This window comes from Pyricularia grisea, assembly GCF_004355905.1.
Source record: "Pyricularia grisea strain NI907 chromosome Unknown Pyricularia_grisea_NI907_Scaffold_8, whole genome shotgun sequence".
Taxonomy (NCBI): domain Eukaryota; kingdom Fungi; phylum Ascomycota; class Sordariomycetes; order Magnaporthales; family Pyriculariaceae; genus Pyricularia; species Pyricularia grisea.
The window spans coordinates 1,746,950-1,760,484 of record NW_022156721.1 but is presented as its reverse complement, the minus strand read 5'-3'; the positions used below and the strand labels follow the sequence as shown (position 1 = coordinate 1,760,484).

The window sequence follows — 13,535 nt, the reverse complement described above, 5'->3', positions numbered from 1 at the left end:
GCATTTATGGGCTCCAAACCTGTATCCTGAGGAAGATCACCAACATCGATATCGGCCTAAAGGCTTTCGTGGATGACCCTATCATGCTTCGATCCCTACTTGGGAACTGCAACGCATTGGTGTCAGGGCCATTCGCACTTAACTTTTTTGAGCTGGGCCGTCAGAGCGTCCGATATTTAGATGTGTTTGTACAAAATGGCGATGATGCCGATCGGTTTACGAGGTATATTGAAGAAACTGAGGAATATTAGAATGAAAGCTTGGGTGGTGATACGGTAAGAAGACAGGAACCCATATGTTTGTTAAACGCTTATTATCTTTGCACCAGGGGACTTAATCACGCCATATCTATGGCACCAATAGACGGCTAGACCTGAAGATCCGGATTAGTCGAACGAGCGGGTGTCCTGTGCGAACAATTCTTACGACTTCGAGCATAACGGCATGTGTCAATTTTATTACGTGGAACAAGGCATACTCGATGTTTCCCCGATAAACCCTTATCAATTATTAATTTTACCCACTAAGACCTATAGATGATTAATTCGGCTCAATTTTGAGGGAGTTTTTTTATTAAGGTTGGACAAATCGGGATATTATATGGGCCGATATTCCTAACGTTACCAAAATCGATAACCTTCGGCGCGTTGGTAATAACCGTACATTGGTAATCCCATTGGAAATTAATACCGTTTAATAGCTATCGAAACCAGATTTCGTGATTAAATATATTTAATTTCGTATTTTTAACCAAAATATACGTTAGCCGGGAATTTTCCCAAACGAGATCCGGCCATCGTTCCCAATTAGGTAAACTATTTAGAATCTGGGTATAAAGGGTATTTTTTTAACAATTAGGGCGGATAAATTCGAATCGCCCGTTTTACGTTATAAATATTATATTGCCAGCTGTAATTGGAATAATTATATGGGTTTAAAATTACAACGTTGGGCCTGGTTTAAATTGTATAAAATGGAGCCGGAAAGCCGTTTATCGCGTTTTAATTTCTTAAGTGCAACGCCTTTTTTATCCGATTTATATACGTTTAAAAAACCGCGAAGTTGGGATTACGCCGACGATTAAATATTAAAATGGTATAAAATAACGGAATTAAATATAGAATAGGTTTCGTTATAAATATTAGATGGGAAGGTTATAGGTTTTATGTAACAAAGTATTAAAAATACCGATAATTTCGATTATTGCGCCTGTATAATAGCCATAACCCCTTTCCGTTTGGGGCTACGTTTCCGGCTTTTGCCAAATATTATATATATATTAATAAACTTTCGTAGGGTTGCCAAACAGCCGAAAAAAAGTTGAAATTTTTAAAGAAGTTTAACAGAGCATTTAGGAATTTGTATAATATTATTTGCCGCCTGGATATCGTTTTTTGTTAAAGGAGGGTTGTAGAGTTTTATTTTGCGGCTCGCCAATTGGCAAATCCATATAAATTAAACCTCCGCCATCCTATCGACCGAATAACGTTTAATTTTATTTTTTATTTGCGGCTTATTATTGATATTACGTAAGTTTAATATTTTAAATAACCTTACAATATTTATATAAATACGATTAAACATATGCCATTATAAGGAACCCCATTTTTTCTGTTAAAAATAGAACCTAAGCCAATAAATCCTTTAAAATAAATGGTGGAAAATCTAACAAATATAAAATTAAACAAGGTGCGAAAGATATGGCTATTACGATAGTAGTATTTATAAAAATGGTATCGCAGACGCAGCAACATTTATACCAAAATTCCAACATTTACAAACGTTACAAAATTCCATTTTTAATAAGTTCGGAAAAAGCCCATACGAGGATTAGACTTTTGAGAACTTTTTGAGCCATTTCTTTCAATATTGCAATGCCTAAAGAAAAAAAGCCTACACCTATGATTAAGGATGCGGCCTCTCGCATACAGTCTGCCAACGTAAGCAACTGCTTAATGCTTCAAACTTGGTTTGTATTTTATTTTTTCACACATCCGACAGGGCTGATTTGGGACTTCTTTTGGTTTATTTGTAGGATAAACATTATAACGAGACTGGTAATAGGAGCGGTTTTGCGGCCCGTGCCCAGTCCGCAGCTAACAAAAACGCCAATGTTGCTGCCTCCAGCAACAATAATACACAAACCAAGGGAATAAAAAAATAGGCCTTACCGTCCGCCAAATTAGCTGTTAATGGTATTTGCTGCGCTCGGGGGAGTTTAATTTGAAGATGGCAGTATTCGGCTTATATATACGGGGCTGCAATTGTGAAGGGGATGTATGTGTAATTTTTAAGATTTAGTGCCACGTTCGAATATAAAGTTAATTTCTATCCGCCATTAGTAATAAATTACCAATGGTAGTGTATTCGTACAATCGGTTTTTAACTAAAATACGTTGAAACATTTCTATAAGCAGTTTATAGCATTGGCCAAAACGCCTCGTCTAGACCGGAAAGCCCAATCCAAAAAATTAATAACCTGTTTTCATTTGGAAAACCCCTAAAACGACCCGATATATTCGATTTTAATTGCAAAAAAATTCCCAATCCGAAAAAAGCAGCACCACGTCCCGGCTTTTGTTTGCAAAAATCCGAAAAGTATTAAAGTTAAGGATACCCTTTTGGCTAAAGCGTAACAAAAAGTCCGCTTGTTGGAAGTACAATTGGAGCAATACGGCCGGGGAAAAGGAAGAGGCCAATCTCGGATCCAAACGAGCTTTTAGTTAGCAAAGAAACGTTTATGAATCACAGAAAGAGAATAGGGATGGTTTGGAGATTTTAGATGATAAAAAAGAGGCTAACGAATAGGAAAGCCTGAAAACGACGGTATTGTTATGCGTTAATAGTTTTATATTCAAATCGCTTTGCAAAATACGAAATTTGGTTTTTAAATGTTTGGAATGGCCAATAGGGGATACCCGACGTTAAACCATATTAGTCTCTTTCCTTTAGCGGTTAAGGCCAAATGTTTGGTCGTAAGCTTTAAAAGCTTTGCACTCTGCTAATTCAGTCCCGCGTACTACTATGGTGGTATAGGTAAAAATCTATCCCCCTATACAATATCCGCTGGTGTGGCCTTTGCCGACTTTGGCGATAGTTTTAAACAAAAAATAATTTAGATGTTTGGTGCTTCCTATGAATAGTTAAATTAATAAAGGCCTACGTAGACACATACGGTAACAGGATGTGGTTATTTTCGCCTAATACCAAAATAAAAAGTGCACATTAATCAGTTTAATCTTAACAATATGGACCCCACAAATGCCCTTGCCAAATTACCATAATCCTCCACAAACTTTTAAAATTCCTTAATTTTTTATAAAGTTTCCACGTTACAGGAAATATAATATACCACCAACCGTTTTAACCTTTCGGGGACCAATTTTGTATAATAAAATCGTACCATTACCACAATATCGTTAAAATTCGATTTAGGTATTTTAAACTTAACCAAAACTTGGTAAAACTTTTGCAATAATATATCCATTAGTCGACCGATCCTATAGCGATCTGCCAAAACATACATTCGGCCATGGTAAATAAGGGTATTAACGCCCGGCCCGCCTTCTATATCAAATTTATTTTTTTTGGTAAAAACGGAAAAGTCCATACGCTATAACCGTACAAAATCATCCTATAGCATTTTTTTATTTGTTCTTTTTTTTATGCCTGTATACGGTATTTCCTTTTTAATAGCAGTATCCTTATACCATTAATGGGGTTTCTTTTTTTTACAATATTTGTACTTTTTGTAACAATTGTTGGATGTTTTGTTGGACGACGCGATAAAGCCCCAACTGTTAATTTTAAAAGGCTTGATTAACCTTTTTTGGTTTGGTTCCAGGATTTTAGGTTTAAATTACTTAGGTCGGCTGCATACGCCAAATTAAGCGTTAAACCTGTTTGTTTTGGTATAATTGGTTATAGGTCCTAATTCAGGCGGAAGGAACTGCTTTGGAATTTTATAGTCCCCGTTATAAACGAATTGCCAAAAGTTAACGAAAATTTGCTCGTTTACGTCATCCCATTCGACCGAACGTTTAATTACTTTTTTAAATTTTCCTTTTACCAATGCCTTTAAAATAGAAAATTATTCTGAAATAAGGTAGAAATATATAGTGAAATTTTGTTTTTTTGGGCCGACGATAAAGCGGAATAGAGTAAATATGGCGATATTAAATTGTTTTTACGATTAGTTTGGGCAAAAAAACCTATATATTTAGTTGACTTACCTTTTCTTCGAAATATTTTCCATACCGCTCCAAAATTTCAAACCCTGGATGGACAAAAAAAAACGTGTTAGATTTTGGAAAAAAAAGGCTTTAATATTGCTCGGTCGTGGAATATGTACCTGCTTATTTAATAATCGACACGTAGCAATATTTATAACGTTTATAGTCGATAGTTTCCCGGGTAAGATTAAAAAGCTTATTTTTAAACATAACGTTGCGTACCCCCTGTTCGGCACCCCCCCTGTTCGGCACCCAAAAATAACAACACTTTTATTTTTATCCTCCAACTTCTATTATAAATATCTCGATGAATCTTTCACTTTTGGATTTACTTTTTTCTAATCTTGATTCTCCATTTTCCAATGAAGCAATATACTGAAAAACAGCTTATATCTGCAATTAACGACGTCAATAATGGCAATCCAATTGCAAAAACCTCCCGAAAATGGGGAATACCTAGGTTTACATTTCAAAGTCGACTTAAAGGTTCTCAAGCTTATAAAAAAGCACAAAGCCCTTTTTAAAGGCTTTCTACGGAACAGGAAAAGCATTTGGCTGATTGGGTATTTACCCAAACAGTTTTAGGGCTTCCGCCAACGCATCAAGAATTACGCTTTTTTGCCGAACGAATTCTTTAAGCCGCCGGAGAGATAAAAGGCCTTGGAAAACGTTGGATAACTCGTTTTTTGGCTCGTTATCCAATCCTTAAGACCCAAAGGCCCCGTCGAATAGATAACGCCCGGGTTAATGGCGCTACTACGGAGGTAATTAAATCTTGGTGGCTTTATATTACGAACCCGGTTATTAACGCTATTAAACCGGAAAACCGTTGGAATATGGACGAAACCGGTATAATGGAAGGTAAAGGATTTAACGGCCTGGTATTAGGGCTTAACGGGATCCGGCCGTTGCAACGGAAAGAGCCCGGAACGCGGGGTTGGACGACTATAATCGAATGTATATCGGCTACGGGCGTTGCCCTCCCTCCCCTTGTTATATTTAAGGGAAAAAACGTACAATAACAATGGTTTCCGACGGATTTAAGCCTTTTCGATAATTGGAAATTTCACGCAACCGAAAACGGGTGGACAAATAACGAAACGGCTATCGAATGGTTAAAAAAAGTGTTTATTCCGTATACCCAACCTTTAACCTCTGAAAAGCGGTTATTAGTTTTGGATGGCCATGGATCATATATAACGGACGAATTTATGCTTTTTTGCTTGCAAAACAATATTTAACTCCTATATTTACCCCCTCATTCGTCACACGTTCTCCAACCATTGGATCTATCGGTTTTTGGGCCGTTAAAAGAAGCTTATCGACGTCAACTTGGATTTGTTAGCCAATTTTGCTGTTCAACAATTATTGGAAAACGAAATTTCCTACTTTGTTATCGAAAAGCCAGATTAAAAGCATTTATAGCAAAAACCATTTAATCTGGTTGGCGTACAACGGGGTTATGGCCGGTAAACTTGGTTAAACCACTTTTAAGCCCTTTTTTGTTAGAAAATAGCAATGCCAACGTTATAAAAGATAAAAACAACGGTTTGCAAAGGGATAAAACATCGGAAAGCCCAGCCCAAAAAATTAACGACCCGTCTTTACTTATTTGGAAAACCCCTAAAACGACCCGAGATGTCCGATTTCAACTGTAAAAACTTTCCCAATCCAACAAAACCAACGCTACTTCACGTTTTTTATTTGCAAAAGTCCAAAAAAGCTTCGAAGCTAAAGATACCTTTTTGGCTAGCGCCCAGCAAAAAATCAGTTTATTGGAAGTACAACTGGAGGCAATACGGCCGGTTAAAAGGAGGAGGGTGGTTCCGGATCCAAACGAGCTTTTGGTTAACAAACAGAACATTATTGGATTGCAGGAAAAGGATATAGAAAATTTGGAACCTTTAGCTGATGAAGAAGAGGTTAATGAACCGGAGAAGCGTGAAAACGATTGTATTTTTGTCCGTTGATAATTTTATATTTAAATCAGCTTATAAAAGTAGGCATTTCGTTGTTAGATTTTCAGGGTGCCGAACAGGGGGGGTGCCGAACAGGGGGTACGCAACGTTACTAATATACTATTACAAATATATTTTTAATTTTAAACGGTATTACCATTAAATTATAGTAAAATTAAAATTAGCCGGAATATCGGTAAACCTATATTATCCCTATTAAAAATACCCCGAATTTATTAATATTTGATTTGTTTCTTTTTTTTATATGCCAAATTTAATTCCGAGGTACTAATTTGGTATACCTAATATAGGGAATTGTACAAGGCTAGATTAAAAGTTTAATTAATTGTTAAAATTTATTAATATATATATCGGTATTTGGCAGAACGCATTTTTAAATAATGGGCTAGCCAATCGCATTATTTGAATAATTGAAAGTTTTTCTAATTTGTGTGTTTAAGTTTAAGATATTCCGTATTTCCCCCCAATTGCGATTATAAAGCATGTGGTCTTTTTTTGCAAGTCGTAAAGTTACTCCATTACGATAAAAAAATTATCTAAAGCTATCGTTTTTGTTTTTTTTCCTTTTGTTATATTTTAAAGCAAAACGCAATAATGGATTTTGTTTCGCTTTCGTTAGGCGTCCAACTAATACTGGAAGATTTGGACGCCCTAAATTCCGGAATAAAGGGAAAAGGCCGGGAAAACGATAGGCTTTCTAATATTACTATAACTACGGAACTTTTTAAAAAGGAATTTACAACGCAAATAATTTTTACGTCCGATCGAACTATATACGAAGGTATTGTTAAAGCCGTAACCAAAAATATTAATATTATTAGGTACCTTTACCCAAAATAGGTATAGCGGAATATTTAATTCGACGACGAATTCGTCGATAAACTGAGGCTTTTTTACGTTACCGACCGAAAAAAGCCAAAGAAAAATAACCAAGACCAGGACCCCGAGTTCCCCGAGGGGGAATCTTTTTTATAAGGCGTTCGCCGCGTTGTTAAACGACGCCCAAAGAGGAATTGCACCGGTTGCGGCGACGAATTTGATTTTATTAATATAACGCGCTATTCCTGCTCCCATAAACTCTTAATAAATCGTTATATCCCCCACGCTACTGCCAACAGCGCATCCCCCTAGATAAAAATCGCATTTTTCTAACCCCGGACCTGGTAGGCCGGTTTAAGGCCAAAAATATGGAGCTGGAAATATTTAATAAAGTGTACTGGCACGATCCAAAATATTCCACGTTCGTGCCGCCACGGTTTGTTAATAAGGTTAAAAACACGGTTGTTTGTATTAAATGCAGTAAAAAAACCTGTACGATATGCAAGGGGGCGGAATATGCCGGGGATTGCCCCAGGATTCCGGCGTCCAACAGGTGCTAGAATTTACGGTTTAAAGAGGGCTGGCAGCGGTGCTATAATTGTTTCCGTATCGTCGAATTTGGAGTTGGCTGCTATTATATAAGTAAGCTATTTCCACTTCCTTCGATGTGATTTTTCTTCGCAGATTAACTAACTAATGCATTGTTACGCACAGCATGTCGTTGCCGAATACAATTTTGCTATTTTTGCGGTGAGCGGTAGAAGATTTGCACAACTCTCTGGGAACTGTTGGGGTCCTCCCATCACGTTGAATTAAATTTTACTGTCCGACTGTATACCTTGTGCCTTGCAGGGCCCAAATAATCCGCTTCCCTGGTTGATTTCAGTTTTCGTGCCGGCTTGTCCGGCGTGGTTAGTTGAGAATGTAGTACTACGTTCGCCAAACGTATCATATCTTGCTCTAACCAACCAATAGGACCAATACCCAAATTTAGTCGGGTTTTAGCCAAAATTAGCCCTAAGCTGTGATAAATTGAATTTTATACTTCGTCACTTTGCCAGCATGTTTTGTATTAGGTGCTTTCCTGGTCGATTCGTTATGGAGCCTTCCCTGCATACCTGGTTGGGTAGCTTAACTGCTCACCTGTTTACTGCAAAATAGCTTCACGTGCTTGAAATTGCTGTCGGCATAATAAAGACCAAGTACCCTTCCTTCAAAATTGCGCCATCGCCGCAAAGGATATATCCAAACCTTGATTATTTTAACGATATGCAGATTGTAATAGCCTGTTTTGCGCAACAGCCATTAAAGTTTACGGAAATAGTTGTTCCTGTTTTGTACGAATATCTGAGCTCAGATGCAGCTATAAATTCAAAATGTTTTAAAATTATGTTGAGTTTTTATTATATTTTTTACCTAACGAATATTTTATTAAAAATCCTCGAGGCAAATATCCCAATTTAAGCGTGCCAGAGTTTATTAGATAAAAGCGCATTAACGATACGATATTATAGCCTTTTTTTAAAGCTAATGAACACGCCCTTACTATAATATATCCAAATGCAATCCACTAACTTTCATAAAATGACCACGCAGTTCCTAATAAAGTTCTAGGCTCTGCGAAAACGCTCCGAAGGCGCTCACTCCCCCTCATAAAGCTACAGCCTCAGGCGGTAAAGCCAGAAAGCTCTGGCTGGATGGTTTTACATGCCATGCAACGAATCCTGGCTGGTTAACCAATTGTGGATTTTTTAAACCTTACAGCACCAACCCGGGAAACAGCGCTAACTCGTTTCAAATGTAAGGTTCTGGCAGCGACCCAAGTTAGGACACTAAAGCCAACCGAAAAAGATTTCGCGAACTTGATATATGACGTTGATCGAATAGAGCTTTTTAACAATGCTATGTACGCCATGGATAACATATTCGTAACTAATCACAATTACAACTCTCCAAATGTTATTGAACCAGTCAGCGGCCACATGGTTAACAATACCCTTTTAGTGGCACAAGATGTTTCAGAAGATCGCCATGGCGCTTTGGCTGTACAAAATGTTTCGGAAATTCTTTAAGATTTTTCTTTGTCCTGCTCCAGCCAAAACGCTCCAGAAATTCGACCTAGTTGCCGCAGGTCGCGCCGACCGGCTTAAATATTGGACTACAAAAAAGTTATTCTGAAAAACATTAGCAAAGCCGTGCAATGTTATCGATCTACACATATAAACACTAATATAAGCGTCCCATTCCTGTAGTCTATATTGGAAAGGGATCCGTTTTAATCTAAATTCCTTCGGCGATATATTTTAATATTGTTTTACATAAAAATAAGTCAACTTAACGATACTGGCGTTAAAAGGGAACTGGTAAAAACTGGGAATGGGAAATTTTGCATCAGGAACAACAATTCTATACGCAGGATAAGAAAAAAACAAGAAGAAGGGAAAGCATGGTCTAATTTATGCGACTTGAAGAGTTACTGGGGTCTAGAAAGGTATATACTTTTGTCTGCTGTGCCCGAAGACATTCAAAAAGCGCCAATACGAGAGATAACCGAGGGGATTTAATCGTAAAACTTAGTATTGCTATAAAGCCTAAACGACGCCAGACGGCTTTGCGCCGCATTGCTGGGGGAAAAACTACCCAATTGTCTTTTAATCGATAATTATAGCTACAAAGAAAGTCAATTTAGCAATCACAACATCAAATTATCGTTCAAGGCGTTTTTAAATTTGGACCCAAATCAGCCAATACAAATCCCTAAGTTCTAAAGGGAACCCTCCCCTTATATTCTTCCAAGGTTTTGGCCCAGAATGGAGCTTTTTAAATTTAATAAACCATTATTCCTTATCTTTGGAATAGTCGTACAAAATGACGAACAGGGCTGTTTATGAACCTTTGAAGACTTGGCTTTTGATTATATCTGCGGTAGAAGCAGAAGTGGATCGGCTGTTGTTGCAAATCTTGACATTATTAAAGAGTTCGCTCGTTCTCGTTGCCAGCGATTGGCGATAACGGTGCTAATATGTTTGCTAATATTATTAACGGGGAACGGGAATTGATACGGGTGGTTACTAGGCTAGCAAGCGTAATGGCTGGTTTGTTTTTAACAGGTAAATAAAAAGAATGGAGATCTTTCGACCAAAGAAATATGACCACGATTGTTAATGCCTGCATTCGTGGCAAATATAATAACAATCGTTCTTCGGCCTTTAAGGAAATGATATGACAGTTGCCTCTATTTGCGTGTGCGTAAGTAACCAAACGGCTAATAATTCTCCATGTTACGGTAAAGTATATTGTAATTCTAGCACAGTAACTAGTTCGAGGCGCAACAAACCTTTAATATTGCTTATAATTTTCCAAACGAGGATTATGGTAATAACAGTTTGCGCAATGTTAACTCTCGGGCAGGCTTATTGGCAATGGGGCTTGTGTGTCCAAACGATAGATTTGGCCTTCGGGGGTAATCTGGCGAATATGGGTTTTGGATATAGTGCCTAAAGTTGCATTCAAAACCTGATTTTGTGTTGCCGCAGCTTTATCCATACGTAAGATACTCAGAACAGCACCTTCCTGGCCTGGCATCCTTATAATATTGGCTGTTTACGGTTAAATATGCCCAACACTCGGCTGTGTTTGCACCCATTATACTTATCCCAACTGGATGTTATTAATAACTTATTTTCTTCGCTGTTTATGCTATTCTGGATATTACCCTTGCTAGCCCACCCATCCCAGTCTTGGGTCATTCTAATTTAGTCAATCGTACTTACCATTATTCAACCATTGGGCATTTCCTCCAGGTTATTGTAAGTAGGGAATACTATTTAAATTGGGTGCATCTGCTCACCAAAAAGGCTATATTATTAAAATCTATTAACTTGTGGTGTATATCGTGGTACCATTATTTGTCTTGGTTTACCGCGGGCCCACTGTTATAAATTCGTTCTCTTTTACCGTTTTTTCAAACCTTCCAACGTCCCCAACGTCACTTTCCGACAGCGAAATTTCATTTTTTATAGCAGAATTTTCGACTCTGCCCGCTCTTTTGCTGCCCTCACCTATAGAGCATTCGACTTTCGGTTAGCTATACTTACAAATATACCGGCGTTCGCTCCGAATTTAAAACATACGTGCAGCATAAAAAAAGGAAAAGAAACGGTAGACCAAGAAGGTTAAGCCTCTATAATTACGCCTTATATACCTTCATCCCTATCCACCATCCTTTACAATACGCTTTTTAATTACCGCCGCGGCCTGTATAATAGTTACCACGAACGTCCAACCAAAAATATAATCGCTATTAGGCTACGAAGCGACGGCCACGATAACGGCTATTCGTTATTTATCCCCCGGGCCGTACCGTATACTAAAACCTGCACAATATCTCCTGTAGGTCCGTTTTTGGTATGCTGGCAAGCAGTGCCTTGCCAGTATATATCGCCCTGGACATGGTATGGAGTGATATTCACCCGGATTCCATCGTCCACGGTCTTTACTAAATTAGGTCCTGTCGTGCAAAGTGGTAAAATCTGCGGCGCCAAATTTACAAACTCGCACCCAGGCAGTGTTGATTTGATCGCATGCAACAGCCTTAGGCTAGGTCTTGTAACTTGTAGATTTTAAACCAGGCTTTGTATCGCCCTGTTTCTGCTATTGCTGCAAAGGTGGGGCCGAACCTTGTCCATCTGTTCAAAGACCCAATTACTACTTTTGCTATCAAAACGGATTGGGTTTTTAATGGTCTGTTTTAGGAATTTCGACGTTAAATTCGGTTAGATTTCCCAATAGAACTTTTGGTACAGGATCGAAAATTTCCCAAGTGCATATATGTATCCACGGCATGTAAGCCTTCGCGCCTAATTTCAGGATTTCCGGGCTTGTACAAGCTTAGCGGCCACGTTTAATCCAGGGTTGTTACTTAGGGTCGGGCGCCTTCTAAAAGTTATCTGTTATACACCACGCCCTTCTCACTTTCCCTACAGTTTGTCAATCCTACTAGTACCAAACGCCCGCGCCATTCCTCAATTATGTAAGGTTAGGGTACCGTGCTTGTCATTCAGCTTGATGGGGGCGTGTGGTGTAGGCGACTTTTAGCTATCTTGGGGTGGCTAAGCATTTTGGTGACAGAAGAATCCGCCACCGCAACTACTATGCCGGGCAAGGACTGCTCGAATTGCGCCACTGGATTGGGTACTGTAACTTTTGGCCACTATTTTGTATATAAGGCAGATGCCAAACCACCTTTTAAGGATATATATCATCTTACTTATTGGGCGCGGTGAGATAAAAGAATGCCTGTGGGGAAATATCCGGACTTTTGCTCATATCAATATATCATTCTTCAGGAGGCGAGGCCGTGGGAGGTTGACGTGATAACAATGCTTTTGTGATAGGGCAGGCTGCCTAATTTCAGTGGTGAAAAGAAGCTCCCCACTTGCGAAGTCACCTTCAAATTTCAATTCAAATAGCGTAGGGATTCCTAATGTCGCGAGTGCTTTTTTTTTTTTTTTTTTTTTTTTTTTTTTTTTTTTTTTGGGGTGGGGGGTTGTTATTGTATGAGAATTGTCTGGACCAATTTCGAAAATACCCTGGATTTCCAAAATTTTATACCGTTTGGGGGCCGAACAATGGACAGGATTCAGTGGAAATAGCTTTATACTAGGATATTTATTTCCAATTTTTCGGCTATGCCCGTTTCCCTTTGCCCCTTTTTCCTTTTTTTTATATTTTTGCGCGAACAAAAACGTTTGAGTATTATTTACCTCTTTCTTTTTGCCTTTTTGAGTATTTTGTTACTGTCGTTTACGTTTTTTTTTTAATTATTAATAATAGTAATTAGAAATTTGTTATATTTATTAAAGTTACGTAGACCGTAAATTAGAATAAACGTAATCGATAAAGCTGTTGGAGGGATTGTAATGGAATTAATTAGGGCGGCGCCACCGGATGCCATATATAGGGACCAAAAACGGCAACGTAATTTCGGGGAGGCCGGAAATTGATATTTGGGAATATATCCGGCCTTTTTTTGGAATTGTTTGAGCCTAATTAGACGCAAGAGCTATTAGTAAGCTGCAGGCGAGGACGCCGTATAGTTGGTGTGGTTGTATGGGGCGTTACCGTTGTAATTTTAATTTAGACTTTTCTTTACCTTTTTCGATTAAAATAAGCTGTAGGAATTAAATTAAACCAAGCTATATAGCTGTTAAATTATTTTGATTTATTCCACCTTAGCGTCAAACGGTAGTGCAACACATTTTGCCATAGCAGGGAAAGTCTCGTGTGCATTGGCTGAGTTTACGCGCAGGAGCTCGAGTATGGGGGTCGGAAAGAGCCGATGTATGTTGCCGTTGTACAGGTTCTCAGGGGCTTATTTTGGCGGGACATTTAGTGTAATTTCAGAGAGGCTAACAAAGCTAAACTAAGTTAAACTATAAAATTCTTAAAGTCGAGATTGCACCTGATTTATTCCCGTTTTTTTTTGCTGTTCTTTCTGGCAATT

The 13,535-nt window shown here is 38.3% G+C and overlaps 5 protein-coding genes across 5 annotated transcripts; 4 read left to right on the top strand and 1 right to left on the bottom strand.

Moving 5' to 3' along the window:
- Positions 1-3,316: 3,316 nt before the first annotated feature.
- On the bottom strand, positions 3,317-4,276 carry PgNI_12174 (uncharacterized protein; the record flags this gene model as incomplete). Its single annotated transcript, XM_031132129.1, has 2 exons — positions 4,233-4,276; positions 3,317-3,613 (listed from the first exon to the last, which is right to left on the bottom strand). Exon 2 carries the CDS (start codon positions 3,608-3,610, stop codon positions 3,317-3,319), a length of 294 nt encoding a protein of 97 aa, XP_030977090.1. The 5' UTR covers positions 3,611-3,613; positions 4,233-4,276.
- A 2,529-nt stretch (positions 4,277-6,805) lies between these two features.
- PgNI_12173 (uncharacterized protein) lies at positions 6,806-7,097 on the top strand (the record flags this gene model as incomplete). Its single annotated transcript, XM_031132128.1, is given in 2 exon segments — positions 6,806-7,032; positions 7,052-7,097. 2 exon segments carry the CDS (start codon positions 6,806-6,808, stop codon positions 7,095-7,097), a joined length of 273 nt encoding a protein of 90 aa, XP_030977089.1.
- A 301-nt stretch (positions 7,098-7,398) lies between these two features.
- On the top strand, positions 7,399-7,672 carry PgNI_12172 (uncharacterized protein; the record flags this gene model as incomplete). The annotated part of the gene is made up of 2 exons (XM_031132127.1): positions 7,399-7,466; positions 7,537-7,672. The coding sequence occupies 2 exons, from the start codon at positions 7,399-7,401 to the stop codon at positions 7,670-7,672; spliced, it is 204 nt and encodes a 67-aa protein (XP_030977088.1).
- A 54-nt stretch (positions 7,673-7,726) lies between these two features.
- PgNI_12171 (uncharacterized protein) lies at positions 7,727-9,594 on the top strand (the record flags this gene model as incomplete). The annotated part of the gene is given in 6 exon segments (XM_031132126.1): positions 7,727-7,780; positions 8,192-8,426; positions 8,627-8,761; positions 8,795-9,015; positions 9,035-9,198; positions 9,360-9,594. 6 exon segments carry the CDS (start codon positions 7,727-7,729, stop codon positions 9,592-9,594), a joined length of 1,044 nt encoding a protein of 347 aa, XP_030977087.1.
- Positions 9,595-12,183: 2,589 nt separating this feature from the next.
- PgNI_12170 (uncharacterized protein) lies at positions 12,184-12,315 on the top strand (the record flags this gene model as incomplete). The annotated part of the gene is made up of 1 exon (XM_031132125.1): positions 12,184-12,315. One exon carries the CDS (start codon positions 12,184-12,186, stop codon positions 12,313-12,315), a length of 132 nt encoding a protein of 43 aa, XP_030977086.1.
- Positions 12,316-13,535: the final 1,220 nt, after the last annotated feature.